Source organism: Papio anubis, chromosome X (genome assembly GCF_008728515.1).
Source record: "Papio anubis isolate 15944 chromosome X, Panubis1.0, whole genome shotgun sequence".
In the NCBI taxonomy this organism is placed as follows: domain Eukaryota; kingdom Metazoa; phylum Chordata; class Mammalia; order Primates; family Cercopithecidae; genus Papio; species Papio anubis.
The window spans coordinates 18,585,938-18,609,298 of record NC_044996.1 but is presented as its reverse complement, the minus strand read 5'-3'; the positions used below and the strand labels follow the sequence as shown (position 1 = coordinate 18,609,298).

Genomic DNA, 23,361 nt, shown 5'->3' with positions numbered 1-23,361 from the left:
CCTGGAGTCCCAGCTACTCAGGAGGCTGAGGCGGATGAATCGCTTAAACCTGGGAGGTGGAGGTTGCAGTGAGTCGAGATCACGCCACTGCATTCCAGCCTGGGAAACAGAGTGAGACTCTGTCTCAAAAAAACAAAACAAACAAACAAAAAAGAAAATGCCTATCAAGTACCTGGCATATTGCACATGTAAACCTAACTGCAATGATTACAACACATTTGGGGAAATTAGAATCAGATGGGTACCTAGGACCCATCTGGAAACACTGTAACTGGAGTGGTGAGGGGACCAAAGGCAAGGAGGCTGTTTTGGGGCCTGTTTCGACCAACCAGGCTGGCCACGCACTGGAGGGGTGGGGTCACTGAAGATGACGGAATTGCCCCGACATGATAAAATGTCATGCACAGTCTGCCTCCGCGCTCTGGCTTCTTGGCCCTAGCTGCTGTTTTATGCCTCCTGATCCCTCTGGCTCTGGCTCCAAGGAGTTAGAGGTGTTTGAGAACAGTGGAGTCTCAAAACTGAAAAGGCTGCAGAGATTGTAGCACAGCCCCATCATCTGACAGACAAGGAATAGGGATCAGAGAAGAGCAACAATGTGCACAATGTCACACGTGAGCTAGCAGCCCTCTCAGCTGGGTTCAGGTCTTCAGGGGCCTGTCTGGCATTCTTTATGGTATTTCACACTGCGTTCTTGTGGTTTTGAGGGATTGGAGCAGTTAAAAAACTTCATTCCACATGCAGTGTCTACAATGACACAGGCATAGAAAATGCGCTGATCTGCAGAATCTGCTGGTAGAGGCCAGGGGTCTGTCCCTCCGGGTAGAGGACACCAGGATGGGAAATGCAAGGCAGCAATGCGCGAGGGGAAGGCTAGGTCAATGTCCATCACCTTGGCCTTGTAAACAGGAACATCCTGGTAGACAGTTTCAATGGATGGATCAACAGGACCTGGCGCCAGACTTGGCAGTGAAGAGTTTCCAGCTCAGATGAGACACGGGGAGGTGATATGTTTGACAGGAATAGGATGTGCCTAGTTTGTGCTGATTCAAAAGTATATAGAATGCTCTAGCATGTTCAGTGGGGGAATGGCTACCATCATTCTCATAAGCACCAGACCCCAAAGACTGGGGATAAACAAGGACCTTGCCTTACCAAAAACAAAACCTAGTAAAGCAGAGGTCCCCAACCTTCGGGCCACGGACTGGTGCTGGTCTGTGACCTGTTAGGAACTGGGTCACAGAGCAGGAGTTGAGTGGCAGGAGAGCAAATCTTCATCTGTATTTACAGTGGCTCCCCATCACTTGCATTGCCGCCTGAGCTCGGCCTCCTGTCAGAGCAGTAGCGGCATTAGATTCTCATAGAAATGAGAACCCTATTGTGAACCACGCATGTGGGGGATCTAGGTTGTGCGCTCATGAGATTCTAATGTCTGATGATGTCACTGTCTCCCATCATCCCCAGATGGGACCGTCTAGTTGCAGGAAAACAAGCTCAGGGTTCCCACTGATTCTACGTTATGGTGAGTTGTATAATTACTTCATTATATATTACAATGTAATAATAGAAATACACTTGAATCATCCTAAAACCACCGCACCATCCCCACCAAAGGTTCATGGAAAAATTGTCTTCCACAAAACCAGTTCCTGGTGCCAAAAAGGTTGGGGACTGCTGGAGTAAAGCATGATTTAAAATTGGAAACTAAACACTCACAGGCAGATCAGAATATTTGTTTTGCCATTCACAGTAACAGTGATGTCAAGAGATGAGTACATAAAAGAGCACAATTAACCACCTGAGCATGCACGCCCAGACTTTTCAAAGCAAGACGGTTTTCCTCATCCAAGGTGAGCACCAAATGTGAGAATTAAAGGGGCGAGGGGAGGACGGAAAGGGGAGTAACCGCTTAAAGGGCACAGATTTTCTTTTCAGGGTGATGAAAATGCTCCAGAACTAGATAGTGGTATTGGATAGCTGCACAGCCTTGTGAATATACATTTTAAAATGGTTACTTTTAGGTTATACGATTTTTATTAGGATAAAAAAAGCAAGATCAGCACTATAAAACAGGGCAAGAAAAAAACAAGAAATAAAAAAAAAAATTCAAAAGATACTGTAGTAATAAGCCTCAACTTATACAAGAGAACCATCACAGGGAAGAGTAACAAGCACTGAAATAATTGCAGGAAGACAACCAGAGCTTGAAAACTCACATCTAGGCTGGGTGTGGTGGCTCATGCCTGTAATCCCAGCACTTTTGGAGGCTGAGGCAGGAAGATCACTTGAGGCCAGGAGTTCAAGATCAGCCTGGGTGACAGGGCAAGACTCCGTCTCAAAAAAAAAAAAAAAAGGAAGACGACAGAGAGAGAGAGAGAGAGAGAGAGAGAGAGAGAGAGAGAGAGAGAGAGAGAGAAGCCAGGTATGGTGCCATGACTGTGGTCCCAGCTACTCAGGAGGCTGAGGTGGGAGGACTGCATGAACCTCAGAGTTTGAGGCTGCAATTAGCTATGATTGTGCCACTGCACTCCAGCCTTGGCCACAGAGTGAGACCTTGTCTCTAAAACAAACAAACAAACAAACAAACAAACTCACGTCTTTCTATTCCAGAAGTGGAACTCTGCCAAATCACCAACTGGATGAAGAGGGAAATCAGAGAATTCGATTCCTGTTCATTGAATTTGCTGGCTGCTTGTGTTCATAGCTTGGCCAACAATTGGTGTTGCCTTTGTACCACCACCAGTACACTTTTTTGAGTATTATAATGAAAAAACCCTTGTTTTATCTGCAAAGTTTATTTTATATAGCACACATTTATATGGAACTGTAACGGTATTTCAACACATGATATTTGTGCAGAAAAATAACAAACTCTTTTGTTAGGATGATTGTCTCTGTGTTATACATGAAAGACCTAGTATATAAAAATAGTTTTTAAACCAAAGGTAACTTTCTCTATTCTATATCAAAAGTACAATACTCTGAGTGGCAAAAAACCAGGGAATCTGAAAGAATTACCTCCTTTTACTAATCCAAGACTGGCAGCCAGAAGGAACACTGGCCTGCTTCGGACTATTTGCAATTCAACACTGAAAACTCATTATTAGAATTAATCTGCATTTGAATTTTATGGAATCATAATACTGTGTGTGCATACATACGTGTATGTACATCTGTGTGCATTTCTGTGTGCCCATCACGCGGACTCACTGGCAGCCAGTGGCTAGAGAAAGGCAAGCAAAATTTGGTTATATCTCAAGCCTGAGTATATACTCAACGACAGAACTGGAGAGTACAGGCCGAAAAATACTTTAAACATTAAACATTTCAAGGAATTAAACATACCCCATGGGACAAGAGCCATGTACTCCTTTATGTACACAATAAAAATAATATATGTTTCTGTAGATAAACACCAATATGTTCTTCAAAAGGAAACACTGACAAGAGCATGAAAGGTGCTGACTGTTCCAAGATGGGGCTTTACAGGACTCCCAGCATTTGAGGCTACTGGTGCCTGTGTACTCACTGGCACAAATGGGTAGAGTTAAAAATATACATATATCATGGTAAAATACAATTTATTGGATTTTGCAACCTTTGGTATTTTTATATTAGAAACAATCTGACACAGCTCTTGTGAGTGATCCTGCGGCCCTTGCATAATCTATTATGTTCTCTACAAGATCAACTGTGAGGTTTTAGCTGTCAAAATTGTCACTGGTACACAGAAAAATCATTACTTGGCTGGGCCCAGTGGCTCACACCTGTAATCCCAACACTTTGGGAGGCCAAGACAGGTGGATCACTTGAGGCCAGGGGTTCAAGACCAGCCTGGTGAGCATGGTAAAACCCCATCTCTACTAAAACACAAAAAATTAGCCAGGTGTGGTGGCACATGCCTGTAATCCCAGCTACTGGGGAGGCTGAGACAGGAGAATTGCTTGAGACCAGGAGGCGGAGGGTGCAGTGAGCTGAGACTGCGCCATTGCACTGCAGCCTGGGTGACAGGGCAGGACTCCGTCTCAAAAAAAAAAAAAAAAAAAAAAAAAAAAGTAAAAGAGAAAGAAAAAGAAAAAGCATTACTTTAAGATTTCAAATATATACTGAAAGAGAATTAGTTCTGCAATCATATTCTTCTAGAAACTCCACAATTACAGTTTCAGGAAAGCATCCTTGATGCACTCGCTCCAGCAAACACATTGGTAGGACAACACAAGAATAAAAGACAATGGTGATTTTCCAAAGAAAACAAAAACAACTCTTTACTTAGAGCTCTTGCTTAGACGCAAGAGAACAACATGATTTTTAACATATTCTGAGATATACATCAAGGTGACCTTTTGACAGTTTCTTTCAATTTTTCGGTGTCACTTCCTTTACCAGGTTCAAGTCAGAAGCAGAAAAATTTGAGGACTGATGGGCCCAGGAGTTGAGTTATCCAGAGTGGAAGATGTATTCATCTCCCAGGCTGAGTAAGGTTTACGTATCTGACTAGAGGGAAAAATAAAAGAAAGATTAGTAGAGAAGATGCTAGTCTCACAGCAACTTGTCCCTGGCCTCCCTTCAGGGTACATGCCCAGGACCCTCAGCAGCCCCTCTGGAGTTGCTGACACACTGGTCCTATAAATGTTCTTCACTTCCCCAGTCCCCAACCAGGCCCAAGGTGCTTCTCAATTTCAAAGAGAACTTCTCAAGGAAAGAAAAACAAGAGGCTTCTGGTTTTGGAAACACAGGTTGAGGCTTATTCTGAAGACTTCCCTAATCTTCTGCCCTAATCAACTGTCTGTGTGCTTGCCAAGCAACCAGCAGACCAGGAGCTCAGAGGAGTCTGGGATGCAAGTTTGAAAAGAACATTTTTTTTTTTTTTTGAGACAGAGTCTTGTTCTGTCACCCAGGCTAGAGTGCTAGAGTGCAGTGGCACAATCTCAGCTCACTGCAACCTCTGCCTCCTGGGTTCAAGTGATTCTCCTGCCTCAGCCTCCAAAGTAGTCGGGATTACAGGCATGCATTATCACACCCGGCTAATTTTTGTATTTTTAGTAGAGATGGGGTTTCTTTTTTTTTTTTTTTTTTTGAGATGGAGTCTCGCTCTGTCGCCCAGGCTGGAGTGCAGTGGCCGGATCTCGGCTCACTGCAAGCTCCACCTCCCGGGTTCACGCCATTCTCCTGCCTCAGCCTCCCGAGTAGCTGGGACTACAGGCGCCCGCCACCTTGCCCGGCTAGTTTTTTGTATTTTTTAGTAGAGATGGGGTTTCACCGTGTTAGCCAGGATGGTCTCGATCTCCTGACCTCGTGATCCACCCGTCTCGGCCTCCCAAAGTGCTGGGATTACAGGCTTGAGCCACCACGCCCGGCCGAGATGGGGTTTCATCATGTTGGCCAGTCTGGTCTGAAACTCCTGACCTCAAGTGATCTGCCTGCCTTGGCCTCCCGAAGTGCTGGGATTACAGGTGTAAGCCACTGCACCTGGCCAAAACTTATTTTTTATATCTGGCATGAAATGTGGGACATAAAAATTAGAATCAAGTCATCTACTCTCTATTCTCTCAAAACCAACTTAATGGAAGACTCTCACATCATTCCTGCAGACCCACAATTGTCTTCTTCTCTTCCAAAGCTATATGGTGCAAAGATTGCCCTGGAACAGCTAGAAGGAGGGGAGTGGGGTTTGGGGTCAACTGCCTTTCAAGAAAAAGGTGGATGAGATGAGGCCTTACCCTAATGAGGAGAAACAGGTTTGCTTCTTCTCTTATCGTCTAAAGGTGTCTGGGGACTTTGGCGAGATGTCATGGAATCCTTCAGATTTTGTTTGTGCCTGTCAGGAGAAAAATGTGACAAAGATAGTTCTGCGACTTACAATGTTGGTGATCTTGTCACAGATACACTGCTGCTCATAATTCATACTAACAGAGGATCTGCTGGTGGTGTTGGTTTCATCCGCCTTTCTGGTTTTTGTTGTGTGACTGGTCATTCTTTTGGAAGATGGTCTGGAAAGAGACAGTTTGGTTAGAATCCCAATTATTCCCAAACCAAGGCTCTGGCCTAAAAGCAGCTTTGTCCTTTGATTAACTTCTAAGAAATGCCTTGGAATTAAAAAACATTTCAGAATCATAGAACAGGATGACTGAAAGGAACCCTAGAGGTCACAGGACACACTGATTTTCAAACTGTATTCCAGAAAGCCCTAGGTCCCACGAAGCACCAGGAGTAGGAGCAGCTAAGCACGCATGACTCCAGAAACCCTGTCCCTCCCTTAAGATTGGTCAAGGATGGGCCAGTGAGGTGTAGTAACAGAACTGGTACAGGTCCTCTAGCTCTAGTGCTCCTTCTACATCATCACACCTCTCAGCAGACTCCTGTTCCTGTGGGCCTTGCAGGTGAACGTCTTCTCAGGCAATTGCTCATGTAGCGTTCCTTTCCATGAATCAGTTCCTGCTCTCCTGACCTAACTTCTGACCTTGTTTCCTTACACTGAAAATGAGCATATTATGGCCGGGCGTGGTGGCTTATGCCTGTAATCCCAGCACTCTGGGAGGCCAAGGTGGGCAGATCACTTGAGCCCAAGAGGTTCAAGACCAGCCTGGCCAATCTGGTGAAACCTCATCTCTTAAAAAAATAAAATAAAATAAAAAAATAATAAAATGAGGATATTACTGTCACACTCAGAGTTGTGTTGATAATTGAAATAGGTAATATAAAATGCCTGGTATATTGCAATCACTCCACAAATGTCTTCTTGCCCAACTTCATGAGATAACATTAACCAATGTGAACGAAAGTAAAGTTTGGGGCCAGATGTATCTGGAATTGAATTTGGGCTCTGCCCTTTAATAGCAGGATATTGGGCAAATAAAGCCCCTACCCTCTCTGCACCTCAGTCTCCTTGTCTTTATAAATGGGGATGATGATCTTTACTTAGCAAGGCTGTTGTGGGGATGAGTTTATTTCTGTTAAGTCAAATACGTGACATGGTGTTTGGTAAAAACTAAGAGCACAAGAGATCATATTATTTAGCATTTTAAGAATGTCAATCATAATCCTGCCAAGTTTATTTAGATAAGCTGACTAAGTGACTCACCTTGAAACTACTTCCTGTGTTGAAGTGTCTTTCACGCTTTTTTGTCTGAAGTTTTTCAAATCACCATTAAAATATGTTTTTGGCTCTTTACGGACCTGGCTGGAACCGTCTTCTAGAAATACCAGCTTGTGTGTCATTTTCTTGGCATTGTTGAACGGTATTTTAAATTTGGGAGGTGAGCCTGTGCCATTTAGAATGGCTAGAAAAAAAATAACACAATTAAATATGGAGTTTCAATAACGAATTCAAGAAAAAGTGAAGGCTGTGATCCTGATGGGATGAGGAGTGGGTATCGCCTGTCTGAAGGCAGGAAGAGTCAAGCAGCAGTACTCCTGGGAGGCAGGCCCAGCAGTCACAGAGTTTCCCGAGCCATGTCTCGGGCCACTGCTCAGCACACACACTCACCCTGCCCTCGAGGCACCAAGAGGCTACCATTAAGGAATCTGTCCTTTTTCCTTTGCTAGGAAAGAATAACAACCAGAGATAAGACTGCTCCAGATTCTCGCCCCTCCCCTGATCACTCACCTAGCCAATTCTGTTTATGCATTTCGTCTTACCTCTAATTTTTTTTTTTTTCTTGGGACGGAGGCACGATCTTCACTCACTGCAAGTTCCGCCTCCCAGGTTCACACCATTCTCCTGCCTCAGCTTCCCAAGCAGCTGGGACTACAGGCGCCCACCACCACGCCTGGCTAATTTTTTGTATTTTTAGTAGAGACGGGATTTCATCCTGTTAGCCAGGATGGTCTTGATCTCCTGGCCTTGTGATCTGCCCACCTTGGCCTCCCAAAGTGCTGGGATTACAGGCGTGAGCCACTGCCCAGCCTCATCTTACCTCTAATGTTACCTCCTACCTTCGGCTTTCCTCAATGCCCTAAGGCAGACTGAGGAGCTCTTACTGCTATGTTCTCATTGTATTTTCACCAAACTTCTTTCAACCCAATCATCTTGTGGCAGTATTATGGTTTGCTCATATATTTGTCTTCCCACTGGCTATAGCTCCTTCAAGCTCAGGCCTTGTCTTTTCACCCCTTCATTCCCAGCACCTAGTAGAGGACCTGACTTTCCTGTTCAATATCCACCGGCGGGAAAAATATGGACAAATAATGTTTTCTCAAATGGCAATTACTGTTACTACAAAGTGGTTCCTACTTGTAAGGGAGTCCAGACATTTGAGAAAGCATTCAATTTTTCTTAATAAAGTGGAAAGTGGAATTCCACCTGTGGTCAATCATGGATGCCTTGAGGAGTTGAGCTCTGAAATGCTGGCAATCCTCACATTCAACTGAGAAAGAGCTGCTGTCTACAGTCTATTAGCATGATCTTTAAAATAATAAGCAGCAGCAGCTGTTATTTATTGAGAGTTTATGTGTCAGACACTGTTTTTAGCATTACATGGATTTACCTCACTGAAATCTCATATCCACTCTAGGAAAAGGACATTGGCTTCCCCTTTTTCAGATGGGAAAAACTCAGCACAGAAAGGTTAAGTGACCTGCCCAAAGCCACACAGCTCAAAAGCAGAGGAGCCCCTGGATATGAACCTAAGCAGTCTAGCTCCTAAATTGTGACTAACCTGATGGAAACATTTCATTCAATGAGTCCTTGTCGCTTTCTTCGTTGTCAGCCTCAGCCTCTTCATATATGTCATGGCTGGATGTTTCTGTGACCTATGATTAAAAAAGGAAATCTTGATTATGACTAATATTCAATCATCCTGGTTTAGAATGTCAACGAAGTCTGCTTCAAAGCTGGATTGATGGCTAACTTTTGTCATTTCAACAAAAAGGTAAAAAAATCTAACCTCTTTTAACTGGCCCCAAGAATCTACAGAGGATAGGGACAGGTGCCCGTAGCTGTGTCTTTTGGCTAGGAAGACACTCAAGAATGAAAGATTTCCCTGGGCAGGAGCCAAGGGACTATAGCTTTGTGTTGGCATTTGTTCTCTGCCTGCTCAGAACCTTAACTAAGGCGGGATGGGGCTAGTCAGTGAATAGCTAAAATGTTTTTGACTGCTGTTTTTTTTTTTTTTTTTTTTGGTGGGGGGACAAAGTCTCACTCTGTTGCCCAGGATGGAGTGCAGTGGCACGATCATAGCTCATTGCAGCCTCAAACTTCGGGACTCAAGTGATCCTCCTGTCTCAGCCTCCCAAGCAGCTGGGACTACAGACGCATGCCACCACACCTGGCTAATTTTTAATTTTTTTTTATAGAGACAAGTTCTCACACTATGTTGTCCAGGTTGGTCTTGAGCTCCTGGGCTGAAGAGCTCCTCTTGCCTTGGCCTCCTAAAGTGCTGGGATTACAGATGTGAGCCACTGCACCCAGCCTTAGGTTGCTGCTTGAGGCAAAACTCCTAATGAGTTGAATGAACTTTGACATGATGACTCCCAGCACTTTTTGGAAATGACATTTCTACTCTAAATTCTCATGTCACTTAATGTAAATGACCACAACTGGGTAATTGCAAACAGACAAAATATCAGTCTTATAGCACAGAATGTAAAAAGCACAGAATCTGGAGGAAAAAGGCCTTGACTACATGTGCTCCATCAAAAGACATGACATTGGGGTAGGTAAATAATTATGAAACAGACCACAAAAACACTCACTATAAGGGAAAAAAATGATAAATTTAAGCTTGTTAAAATGAAGAACTTACGTCTGGTTCATCAACAGACATTAGGAGAGTGTGAGGCAAACTATGGCATGGAAGAAGATACCTGCAATATATATATATCTCCAAAGGACTCCTAACCAGTGTAGGTAAAAATGCCTACAATTCAATCAGAAAAAGGCAGGTGACAAAATAGGAAAATGGGCAAATGACTTGAAAAGGTACTTCACCAAAGTGAATCTCCAACAGGCCAGTAAGCATTTATGAAAAGGTGCCTGACTTCATTAGTCATCAGAAAATACTGGTCAATTCAACAATATTAAAATCAGAATGCAGGGCATGGTGGCTCAAGCATGAAATCCCAGCACTTTGGGAGGCTGAAGCGGGTGGACTGCTTGAGCCCAGGAGTTTTAGAAACGGCAAAATCCTGTTTCTACAAAAAAATAAAAAATTAGCCAGGTGTGGTGGCGTGCACCTGTAGTCTCAGCTACTTGGAAGGGTGAGATGGGTGGATCACTTGACCTTGGGAGGTGGAGGTTGCAGTGAGCCAAGACTGCACCACTGTGCTCCTGCCTGGGTGACAGAGTAAGACTATTTCAAAAAACAAAAAAAAAAGAAAAAAGAAAAAATCAGAAGCTTCTATCCAGAAGAGGACAACATTAAGAAAAGATAAGCTGGCCGGGCATGGTGGCTCACACCTGTAATCCCAGCACTTTGGGAGGCTAAGGCGGGTGGATAGCCTGAGGTCAGGAGTTCGAGACCAGTGTGGCCAACATGGTGAAACCCTGTCACCCTGTCTCTACTAGTAATACAAAAATAGCTAGGCATGGCGGCACACCCCTGTAATCCCAGCTACTCAGGAGGTTAAGGCAGGAGAATCACTTGAACCCAGGAGGTGGAGGTTGCAGTGAGCTGAGATCACACCACTACGCTCTAGCCTGGGTGACAGGGCGGGACTCTGTCTCAAAAAAAAAAAAAAAAAAAAAAGAGAGAAAAATGATCAGCATCTGAGGTGATGGATTTGCTAATTATCCTGATTTGATCATTACACATTGTATACAAACAAAAAAAGAAAAAAAGAAAAAGAAAGATAAGCTGTAAACTGGGGGAAGATATCTGCAACACATAACCAAAAAAGAAGCAGTATCTATAACATTTAAAGAACTACAAATGAGACAAATCAACCCAAAAGTCTTGGGCAAAAGATCGAAAAAAAACATTTCACACAAAAGAAAACATAAGAGCTAACTAAAAATATGAAAACATGGTCAACCTTGTTAATAATCAGGGAAATACAAATGTAATACTTTATTTCATTACCACCAGATTGGGTAAAGTGAAAAACTCGGCAATAATGTGAAACAAGAGGCATTCTTCTACACTGCTAGTAGGAGCATGGGGACTACCTTTGAGGCATTCACATCTGTCTTTCTCGTCCGCTTCATAATTTCTTCTATTCTCTATTTAAAGGGAAAGAAAAATTCAAACATGAAAACAGTTGAGAAACCAAACAGTTATCCTAAAGGAGTTGATTATCCCCATTTCACAGAGGTGGACAATGGTAGTGATTGCTCCAAAACCACAAATATTACCAACAAAAGGCTTATGGTGGCAGTTGAGTTTCCTATCCCAATCCCAGTTTCAGCTATAAAATGCCCTGAATGACTGCCGTATTTGTTATAACACAAACATCCAAATGATGACATCTCACTCCTAATTTTGCATATGCAGAAATTCATTACTTAGGCTAAGCATATATTATTGCAAACCAATTAGAGCTTTTAACATAATTTTAGTCTTTAGTCTTCAGTTGATTCCTGAAGCCAATGTTAGTGAAAATAATACACCTCAATGATGCCACACTGTTATTGTGTTAATGAAGAGAGAAGATGGGAGGTGGAGGAGAAATATACTTCTAGGGAAGGACAGGAATTCTCTCTCCTGTGCACACTTCTTTCCCTGCAGTGAGGAGAGTTGCAGCTCCCTGGTCCCCTCAAGGTGACCAATCTACTACCAGATAGGCCTTGCAGCAACTCAGCCTGGACCAGGGCTGCCAGATGAGCTCACATGTGGCCCTACCTTAAAAACAGCCTGCACCTTGGCCTCTCAAAGAGGCCTGCAGTTTCTGCTTCTTCCCATGTACTTGCTGCAATTTCCAGCCAGTTTAGAAGAAAGTCTTAACTTCCACCAACCCCTACCATGACTGGAGTCCTTCTGCTCAGAGGAGTTTTGTTACCAGAGGTTTGATATAGTGAGGCATCACTGTAATGGCCTCCAAGGGTCCATGAGTGGGAGGCATGATCAGTAAGAGGACAGCCTTCTATGTAGGAGAGGTCAGATCCTTGGATAAAGAAGAGAATCAAGTGGAAAAGCCACCAGGAGCTAGCATATATCAGATTTGTGATTCTTAAAAACATGCTGATATCAGGTGCCCAACACTGTTTAAAACACAGAATCAAGTCCCCCCAAACAGACAGTGAGTACCTTTTTCCTTTCTAACCGTTCTTGTAAATTTTGTAACATAATTCTCTCGTGTTCTTTCTTGCGTTTGTCAGCTTCCTCTTGAGCTTTTATGTTGGCATCCCCTTTCTAGGAAATTTGTATAAAAATATCATTTAATCTCAAGATACCTGAGTGACATCAGAGAACTCTAGTTTAAAAATTTCAATGGTAAAATGTTATTTAGCATAACAAAAGAGTGCAACCTTTTGGATGAGGGGTCCTATATTATGGTATTTGTGGACTGTCAATTTTCAAAGCACTAGTTAGAATGCACAAAGCTAGGCTAAATGTTGTCTTGAGGATTCAGGACCACAGGGTCATCGTTATGAACATCATACCATCCTAATTCAAAGTATGTGACTGTGAAGCTATCCATTAACACAGTAACAGGAGTGAACAGCCTGACATTTCTCAAAAGCACTGAGAGAATTCTTGAAGGCACCTTCCTGAGAAATGCAAGCATAAACAATCATATATAACATATGACCAATGCTGGTGAATGATACACTAAAAACTGGGAATATAAATTGGGCTGTGGTAATAATTCAAACAGTATAATCTGAGTTCAGTTTGGGCATTTATTTACCCAATAATTTGACTTTAGATAGATGAGACATTCTTATCAGTTAATGATTTTAAACTTGTAGAAGTATTTATGGTTTACCTTATCTGTCACAGGGGTATAAGGTCCAGTTGATGGAGTTGTATGTGGTACCACAGAATGCAAGATGGGGGAAACCAATGTAGGATGTTGAATCTGTTTAAGTAATTTGGATTTCAAATTAAGGACTACACAATTTGCTGTTTTCTGCTTATTTCACTAGGAAAATATTCTATGGTTTTCTGAGGGTGACTGACAATGGCTTGCAGTGGTACTGGGTAATAGAGACTATAACATAAAAATGCAGCCAGAGGTTGGGCGCAGTGGCTCACACCTGTAATCCCAGCACTTTGGGAAGCTGAGGCAGGTGGATCACCTGAGGTCAGGAGTTCAAGACCAGCCTGGCCAACATGGTAAAACCCCATCTCTACCAAAAATACAAAAATGAGCTGAGCGTGGTGTCAGACGCCTGTAATCCCAGCTACTTGGGAGGCTGAGGCAGGAGAATGGCTTGGACCTGGGAGGCAGAGGTTGCAGTGAGCCAAGACCGCGCCATTGCACTCCAGCCTGGCTGAGAAGAGTAAAACTCTGTCTCAAAAAAAAAAAAAAAAAAAAAAAAAAAAAGCAGCCAGAGAATCTGCTCATGTCTTCTTTCTCAGAGACAGAGATTTTTGCTTTGGGTTCCATCTGAACTTTATAATCTGGTTCTCATCCCCTGATAAAGTGTCAAGCCAGCAAACCTGCAGTGGTGCTTCCTGGTCTTCCTGATCCAGCCATCCTTTCTTCTTTTTAGTCTCCTTTGGTCGCTGCCCATCTTTGAGTTTCCAGAGGTCTTCTGCTTGGCCTCCAACTGCTTCCTTTGCCACGTCTTTTGATTTCTTAATGACCCTGAGAGTATTTAAATAATTGTTAGTGTTCATCTTGATTGCTATCATACTCAGCTTGCAGTAGTATGTGAGTTTTTACAGTGAAACTTCCTATGTATAGTAATACAATTTATATCTACACCAGAGTCACTACATCTTCTGTGTTGTTACTATATAGCAATTACACAATTCCACCCTTTTTAAAGAGAAAAACTAGCCCTCGGGAGCAGAAAAATATTTCAATCAAGTAATAGATAACTTTGCTTATTAAAAAACACACATACGTGAGAGGAAATCATTCCTTAACTGTCTTTGAGACACGACATCCCCTAAAAGGCCTTATTTACACTTGCTCACACCCAATCTCTCGTGGGGATTACAGAGATAATTTAGAGCAGAGTCTGGTGGCTCCCTAGTATTCAGCACTTTCAAATGCTAAATCAGCTCTGTTTATATGAAGCGATGAATAATATTCTTTGAGTTAGAGTTTTTTTTGTAATTCATAATATTCCCTTCTTTTTCCCAGGCCCATGTAAGCATATGGAAAATGTATGATTATTTCAAATAACACTAAATACTTAAAAGCAAAGTCAGTACTGTTGTTATTCCCTGCAGCCAGTGGACAGAGGTTTACATTACAAGGCCCGACATAAAATAGGCCTCAAGATGGAGGAGCAAGAAACCTTTGCTAGAATTTGAACGTACACAACTGTACAGGAGATTTGCTGCCTACAAAGGAAATCCTTCTAGCAATGACTCACTGGCCTGATGGGATACAGGTGTCACAAAGATCACAGGAAAAGTAAAACGTAACGTAAGTATAATTTTCAGGTTTAAAAATCCTGACATTACAAGTCTTTTAAAATAAAGGGCTGACACTAGTGAACACAAACAGATAGGTTCTTATATACCACTCTGGTGCTGAGAGTTCAAATCCTGAATGTGAGTTTGGTCTCTGTGCATCCTCCTAGCACACCTTAATGGCACATGATGTATGGAGGCTAAAAAGGACTGTGCCATTTATCCACACACCAGGGTCCTTAGCTTAGCCATTTACAAGGGCTTGAAATGCTTCCTATACAGGCAATGAGGCACTTCTGATCCTCACTGAAGTCAATTGTTCCTTGAGAATTTATAACTTGAGGGTAAAATTTTGACTTTCAAAAATTTGGGCCCTACTCAAGATTTATAGTATAGGAAGGAAGACTTTGTGCTGACCTTCCCTGCATTTCTTCCCGTTGTCTTTCTTCTTCCTCTTTTTCTTTTTGTTCACGAGCAAGGCGGCGTAATTCTGTCAAAATTTTTGTTGCCGCCTCGGCATTCATAATACCTGCAGTACTCTTATTACCAGACTCTAGTTTAAATAAATATGTGCAACAGTTAGTTTAGAGAGCTAATCATCTCTCACTCCAACAAAGAAGTGCAACACAATCCAAAACATTAAAATATATATATATATATGTGCATAGTCCACAATTTATAAATCACAAGCAAACTACAGGCGATTATGTAACAGATTTTGTTCAAACTGCACCCCCAACAATAGCTGTAGCATTTTCTTTTTAACACCTACTTGTTCCAAAATGGAATAATGTACTTCTACTTTCCTTTTAGTGGTTTTGAGATAACTGAATCAACTAATCCCATGGGAAAAGAGTAAGAAATACTGAATATAGAGGAAGACAAGCTTACGCTTGGTCCAAACGAAGGGTACAAGTATCTTCAATACTCAAACAAAAATACATTTGGCATACATTTTGAGATTTGTCCATCATTTTTACTATATAATTACTATTTAGCTAAACCTTGATAATAGTGTGTACATTTGGTTGATCATAGAGTAGCTAACTGTAGATAACAAAACCAAGACAATCAGTAAAATAAGGTGAGTACACGAAGGCATATTATAATATTTTGGTCTATATAACTGATTTATTTTAAATAAATCACATATGAAAATGAGAAGACATATCAGGAATGAGTAATCTGTAATTAAAAGATTTTTTTCTGTTACCAAAAAATTCACTGTGGAATTCCCTAAAAAAGCAAAATTCCCCAGTGTGTTTTTGAAATTAAGTAATGTCCATGGGTATTAAGAATGCATGTGACGGGCAAAATAGCAATATGGCACTTTCAGGAATACTACACAAATCAAGGGACACCACATTATGGCCTATATATAGAAACGAACCTAAATCTTGGGAAAAATCTGCTCATCCACGAGTGGATATGCTCTCTCCAAGAACCATCACTATCAGAACTAGAAGGGATCTTAGGAATCACCTAGACCAAACCTCTCATCCGACCTGTGCTTTTTTTTGATACAGGATCTCGCTCTCTCATCCAGACTAGAGTGGAGAGGCACTATCACGGCTCACTGCAGCCTCCACCTCCTGGTCTCAGGCAATCCTCCCACCTCAGCCTCCCTACTAGCTGGGACTATAGATGTGTACCACCTTAAGCTAGGCAGTTATAGTATAATATGGCTTACTCTTATCCTCAATCCCCTAACAGAATATACAGCCTACCCTTTCCACATCAGGCTAATTTTTTTTTTTTTTTTTTTTTCTGTAGAAACAGGGGTCTCTCTCCTATATTGCCTGGGCTGGTCTCAAACTCCTGGGCTCAAGCAATCCTCTCACCTCAGCCTCCCAAAGTGCTGGGATTACAGGCGTGAGCTACCATGCCTGGCCAGACTTATGCTTTTAAAAGCAGTTCCAAAAATGGATTTTTCAAAACAAAGGGGTGAGAAGAAAGCTTTGGCAAGGACAAACAAACAGAGAGGATACATTCCAATGTACCAGAGATTGGTTAGATTGTCTTTATCTAAAAGGAAAATAATTCCCTAAAGTTCTCTCAATTGGGGAATAAAATGAAGTGAACCTTTCCCAGAATACAGTAAGATTTTCTGTGTTGCTAGAGATAAACTTCTTAGTGCAAGAACTTACCTTCATAGATCATATGCCTTTGGCTCAAAGCCTCACATCTGTTAGTGGTTTTAGAAACTGTTGTTTCATTTTTCTTTTTGACAGTATTTGATGCACTTTGCACAGACATGGTGTGTTGAATAGGCATCATTTTATAAGGAAAAGAAGTCGGTGGTGACTGTTTTGAAATAAGTGGTAATGGTGATGGAGGGCGGTTCTTTTGGATTTGCCTGCTGAGAAAAAGGAATACACATTTGCTAATTAATTTTCAGTGTACAATTTCGTAAAATTTAAGATGATATTATGAGGTGACATTATAATCGGGGAATTTTTCTGAACAGTAAATCCCTTTTTACAGGCTTTTTCCCCTTTACATTTGTGTTACCATGCATACTATATTATTTCACTCATCAAACATTGACACGGAATTTGTTCTAGTAAAATGCCTATAAGGAACAGTTGCAAATAAGCTGCTTACTTAGTGCTGATGGGAGATGGCAGACCACAGACATTTGCAGGAGATAATGACCATTTATAACACTCAGTGTATGATGATAGACGCTTCTTGGCAATAAGGGTTAAGGCCTGTTTTTCCATGTCTGATTTCTGAACAGGTAAACACAATATAGTAAATTACTAACAATTCTTTTACTGTAGCTGGCTTTTTTTTTTTTTTTTTTTAAGAGAAAAACATTCTGAATAAAACACAATTAGAATTCTTTAAACTGCAATTTTCTTTTAGAGCATGAGAATCAGGACATTGATATTTGCTTCTGGACTAACAATTTACATTACACAATTCCAGGAGATCACAGAAATAACAGGTTTAAAAGAAATACTATCCTTCAAAACCAAACTCAATTTCCAAATCCTAATTCAGGGTTTAAAACATTTCTCAAAAAACATTTCTTCAGAGTTTAGAAACACAGTTCATATAAACTTACATTTTCTCCCTTCTAATAAAAACTCACTAATATTTCAGCTTTGGAGGAAAAGTGGTACAATGGACATCAGAGAATTTTAAATTCCTAGTTTAAGTGAGTTAACCTATTTTATTAATTATATTGCAGAATACTGTAAATAATATGCCGGTTATGTTGTAAAATCTGACCTATTTTGAACTATACAACAAAATATACATATTTTAATAGAAAATTTGTCAATAACAGGCACTTGACAAACCTTTGGAGCGTCTCTCGCTTTTGCCTTGGGAGATGCTTCCATGCTTGCTTCAAGGGATGTCTTGGAGGATGCTTTCACCATTGCCTCAGGAGACGCCTCCATGCTCTCTTTGGGTGACCCTTTCACACTCTCCTTGGGGGCACCTTCTGCACTCCCCTTGGGAGGTGCTTCCAGGTTCCCCTCTAGGGCTGCTTCCATGCTCACTTCTGACGGTGCTTCCAGACTTGCTTCTGGGAGTGCTTCCAGGCTCGCCTCTGGGGGTGATTCCACACTTGCCTCTGGGGTTGCCTCCACACTCACCTCTGGGAGTGCTTCCAGGCTCACCTCTGGGGATGCTTCTATGTTCACCTTGGGAACTGTTTCCAGGTATACCTTCAGGGGTGTGTCTATGCTCAACTCGGGGGATGCGTCCGAGCTCATCTCAGAATCATATGTGCTCACCACAGGTGACACATCCACACTCGCCACAGGGGATGAGTCCGTGCTCACCTCAGCAGCCATGCCCACACTTGCCTTGGGGGATGCTTCCATGCTTGTGTTGCAGAATACTTCCACATTCACCTGGGGGGGTGCATCCACACTTGCCTTGGGAGGTGTCTCTACTTTCTCCAAGGGAGCCTCTTCTACTTTTGTTTGAGGAGGTATTTTCATTGCTGACATGGGAAACATAACAGCCCTCAATTCGTCACTAGTACATTTACGCAAGGGTACAGTGACATACCGCATTACATAATTGGTGACACCTGTAACTGAATGAGGACAGAGAATGAAATTCCCTAAGTTAGAAATCTGACAAGAAAAGGATGCACCATGTACACAGTATAAGAACAGGAACAGAGAAAAGAGATTGTTTATTAAAAGCACAGGGATTACACACAACACAGGAGAAGTTTAGTGAAATGGATGACAGACACAGGACAGAACCATCACAAAGTCAGTACTTCAGAAGCAACATTAACAACAGTCGTTGTAAAGGCAATAGTCTATTACAGATGAAAATAAGATGCTTCTCCAAAGTTGATGTTTGCAATAAGCTGTTTCTATTTTAATCAAACTATATTTCAGAATAATTTTCACAAAAAAGCACAAGGTCTTCAACCCTTTCTAAAAGTAATCTAAACATCTTCACCAGGGCTAGAGATCTTACCATTATAGGTGATTATGTAAGACACTCCATATTTTAATGTTTTAGAATAGAATGTAAGAGAGAGCATTTTCTCGCCACACTAAAAACTGTAATAAGACATTAATCAGAGTGGGTTGGATCTCTAAGGTCCCTTCCACGTTTAACAATCTAATTTTATGTTTCCTATCAAATGGACAAAAATGATAATATTTGGTGCCAGGTAAGATGGAAGAAAGTGATTAATACCAATGTTTAGAACCTCATCACCACTGGTGGGAGTATAGATGTGTATATTTTCCCTGGGGAGCATAAAAAGTACATACTGTTTGTTCGAGCAATTCTACTTCTAGGTTTACTCTTAGGAAAAAAAAATTACATAAATACATAAAAATGCTTGTATAAGGTTGCTAATTACTACTGTTTATAATATTGAAAAAATTGAAAATACCATCCAAATGTTCCAAAGGAAATGTGGGCCATATTAAGGCAGTCACTAAGAGTAATAATATGCAATATTTTGGACATAGGAGATGGGAAACAGGTTATTTCATTTTGTGAAAAAGAAAATGCAAAGAAAAATATGAAGTTACCAGTGAGCACTGGGATAATGGGGGATTAGATTAAAAACTTCTTCTACACGAAATATTTATTGCTTATACGATTAATTTTTTTTTTTTTTTTTTGAGATGGAGTCTCGCTCTATCACCCAGGCTGGAGTGCAGTGGCGCGATCTTGGCTCACTGCAACCTCCGCCTCCCAGGTTCAAGCGATTCTCCTGTCTCAGCCTCCCAAGTAGCTGGGATTACAGACATGTGCCACCACACCCGGAAAATTTTGTATTTTTAGTAGAGACGGGGTTTCACCATGTTGCCAGGCTGGTCTTGAACTCTTGACCTCAGGTGATCCACCTGCCTCAGCCTCCCAAAGTGCTGGCATTACAGGCATGAGATACCACGCCTGGCCTAATTAAATATTTTTCAAAAGGTATTTAGAGGTGGCTTAAGACCTGGTAAATTAAATTAAAAAAAAAAATACCTGGTTAAATTTATCTGCCACCTCATCTTTAAGTATGGGTGGCAAATTTTCACCTAATCTTATCAAATAATTAAAATAGACCAAATTACCAAAGATTGACTACTTATGAATAAAATCTTTAGCGAAATTAAATGTTATCTTTTAGTCCCTCATTTTTAGTGGAGAAAGCATTTTATTTACATATCTACGTATGCCTAAACGGCCACATTACACCAACAGTTTGTGCTGCAGAAAATATAGTATAACTGGATTTTTATTAGCTATAAACTTTTAAGACAAAATATTGAGGTTTTTTGGATGGTGGTAATAGAAATATCTTACCATAGATTCGGTGGGAAAGGGAGACTGGCAGAAAATAACCTGACATACATATAATTGGGCATAAAAAAGTCAGGAATTAGAACAAAAGAAATAAGACTGCAGTACAAGAAAGTCTGTAATAGCATTTAGATGCATTTTACTAATCATATGAATACTAACAGAGAAAAAGCAAAGGGAGTGGGATATACACTGTAAAGGAAAAAGTGGAGGGGAAAAAAGAGAAAAAAATCATAGGAACAATGCATTAGCCCTTTCCATTATTGGGGGGGGGGGGTCTAGCTATCCAAAGGCAAGTCTAATACTATATGTAAACTATAAATGAAAGTCCACACAACCCTGAAGATGTTTCATGTTAGGAACAATCTTTAGGTCTCTAACTAAAAGCTGAAGGGTGGCTCTATGCTATTCTTCCATATTTTAGGGGAAAAAAGGAAGGTAGAGTAGAAAACTTTCTCCCTTGATATGAGTGAAGGTTTTCTATATTTTTAAAACCCATAGAGCTTTAAAATTTAACAACCACCTCCAAAGTTAGCTATCTCATCCCACAAATTACCTGTCTCCCACATAACTGCCCTATCATGTTAGAAGTCATAAAATAAATATGCAACATCAAATGCTGGGTAAAATCACTAATATGATAACTATTGATTCAAACTATTTTGATGCCTAAATGCAACAAATTCAGTAATGAAGCCTGCTTTGAAATGCAAACACTTAACAACTCCTGGCTTTCCACCATATACCTGTTACCTGGAACATCTTTTCCAGGACTGGATAATGAAGCAGCACTTCTGCTTCTGGCTAATGATGCTTTTGTTGGGCTGAACAGACAACTGATGAAATCATTCTCTTGAGAACTGATATATGAGCAACGAGCTATATAATGCAAACAAATCCAAAGGATTCCATTGGAGGTCTCACAAACGCAAAGCAAGAAAGAGCAATGCAAACTGCTCTCAACAGCACCTTTCCCGGCAACACAAAACATACCAGGATTGAACACTGTCATCTGACTGGACTGCACTGTCAAGGAAGAGATTCTCAGAATAAAAGGAGAAAGGCCACAGCATACATACCAAAATAACTCTAAGGAAAGAATCCAGGTAACATTTCAAACAGAGTCATTCCCCACTGTATGAAGTTTACGGAGGAACTCACACTTGAGGAAATCAAGTTGCACACGGCAAAACAACTTTTACAAGGATTCCTACAGATAGACAGTACTGAAAATCATAATGGTCAAGTTCACTGCCAAAGGCTCCAAGGAAGTGAGTAAACACTTTTGTTAAAAGTAAATTTTGTTGTAAATATCTTGCTCCAATAAATCTTCATGTTCATAAAGATCCCTGTGTCAATGACATTTGTTCTAACAGGATTTGACCTGAATCAATTAAGTGGAGAGTCTTCTATAAAGGAATGGTTTGGTATCAAACAAAAAGCAACAAATACACGTGAAAGGAAAATGCTAGGGAAAGGTGTTAAAAAGAAACTTTATGGCCAGTCACGGTGGCTCACAGCTGTAATCCCAGCACTTTGGGAGGCCGAGATGGGTGGATCACCTGAGATCAGGAGTTTGATCAAGACCAGCCTGACCAACATGGCAAAACCCCACTTCTACTAAAAATACAAAAATTAGCCAGGCGCGGTGGCAGGCGCCTATAATCCCAGCTACTCGGGAAGCTGAGGCAGGAGAATCGCTTGAACCCGGGAGGTGGAGGTTGCAGTGAGCTGAGATGGTGCCACTGCCCTCCAGCCTGGACAACAGAGCGAGACTCTATTTCAAAAAAAAAAAAAGAAAGAAAGAGAGAAAGAAAAGAAACTACTTTATATAAAGAAATGCTTTAGTAATCACTGTGAAATTTTGTGAATAATCAGCAGTGAAAATATGCACAAAGGATGTATGTGGGTAATGTTATGAAGCAAGGGCAAAGCTTTCAAGTTCGAAATGTGGCCAGGTATTTCAACTTCCAAATCCAAATTAATGAAATACTGGAAGTGAATCAAATCCTCCAGTACACACCTATCTATACCAATATTCTGTGATTTACTTCCTCAGCTGCATTATCCACCCCTTGTCAGATGATGCCAGGAATTATATAGTTCATTTAAAGACAGATTTTTCTGGCTTTAGCCAAATAAGCATGGCACCAAAGCACATTTTTTAGTTTAAGAAGGAATATTTTGGCTTCCAATTTTGGGAATGATTTTTCAAGCAATTCAATGTTGACATAAAATACCTCTTTTAAAAAACTATTTAAAATTTGTATTTAGAAGCAACTAACCACGTGGCTTTCTTTCTGCTTGTTCTTTATCAGTAGACGAATGTAGGTTACTATCTCTTCTATTTAAAGATGAGCTTCTCTCCTTGTCTGTTTTCCCTAGAGAGCAAGTACAAAAGAATATTAGTTTTCATAAACTACTAATTATCTCAGGAGTGAGACACTCCTTTTTCAACATTTTTTATGTTCTCTACCTTGCTTATAAGATTTAATTTCAAATATTATGCAGAGATTCTATATCCCCAAACTTAAAACAAGTTTATTCTTTATCTGAAATGAAAAAAAAAAATTATTTAGAAAATGGTAAAAATTAAGAGGTAAAATGTCTGATACTATCTGACATCAAAGTTCCCAAATTACAAACATACAACCCTTTAGACATGATGCCTAATACTTAAAAGCAATTTATACTTCAGTTATAACTAGTATTTTTTGTTATATATGCATATATTTTAAAAAGATATATATGGATACACACATGTACACACACACACACATGTGCACACACCAATATAATAAAATGAAGAAAACATGAAGCTCTAGTATCATTTAAATAAAGATATTTGCTCTTAACATAAAGAAAATGAATTATCTGAGTTACACATGTATCAACGTGTAGGCTTGAACAGACTGTCAGTGTTTTACCCTACAGAGCCATTCTTTTGATATCAGGTATAAAGTTATTGATAGCTGTAGCATCATGGCCAAAAAATGGCTTTCAGAGGCTCGGGTCCTGGACCTTACAAGTTAAATAGTTATAACTAGTATTTTTAAAACAAAAATGAATATTAACAATTGGTATAGATGCCACGATTTAAGCAATCCAA

The 23,361-nt window shown here is 40.7% G+C and overlaps 1 protein-coding gene across 6 annotated transcripts in view; it reads right to left on the bottom strand.

The window, feature by feature from the left end:
• Positions 1 to 4,233: 4,233 nt before the first annotated feature.
• Positions 4,234 to 23,361, bottom strand: part of MAP7D3 (MAP7 domain containing 3) — a 34,196-nt gene continuing 15,068 nt past the window's right edge. Inside the window, exons 7-20 of one of the 6 annotated variants that reach the window (XM_009198345.4) lie at positions 22,538 to 22,633; positions 17,774 to 18,522; positions 17,070 to 17,197; positions 16,613 to 16,821; positions 14,883 to 15,018; positions 13,539 to 13,686; positions 12,862 to 12,954; positions 12,180 to 12,284; positions 11,102 to 11,155; positions 8,655 to 8,748; positions 7,079 to 7,277; positions 5,909 to 5,987; positions 5,718 to 5,815; positions 4,378 to 4,491 (exon numbers count right to left, since the gene is read on the bottom strand). In XM_009198345.4, coding sequence (XP_009196609.2) covers positions 5,750 to 5,815; positions 5,909 to 5,987; positions 7,079 to 7,277; positions 8,655 to 8,748; positions 11,102 to 11,155; positions 12,180 to 12,284; positions 12,862 to 12,954; positions 13,539 to 13,686; positions 14,883 to 15,018; positions 16,613 to 16,821; positions 17,070 to 17,197; positions 17,774 to 18,522; positions 22,538 to 22,633 — 2,156 coding nt within the window. In that variant the 3' untranslated portion in view covers positions 4,378 to 4,491; positions 5,718 to 5,749. Of the gene's footprint in view, positions 4,492 to 5,717; positions 5,816 to 5,857; positions 5,988 to 7,078; positions 7,278 to 8,654; positions 8,749 to 11,101; positions 11,156 to 12,179; positions 12,285 to 12,861; positions 12,955 to 13,538; positions 13,687 to 14,882; positions 15,019 to 16,612; positions 16,825 to 17,069; positions 17,198 to 17,773; positions 18,523 to 22,537; positions 22,634 to 23,361 lie in introns of all 6 variants that reach the window. The other 5 variants (XM_009198347.4, XM_009198343.4, XM_031660811.1 and 2 more) reach the window with 5 other exon arrangements.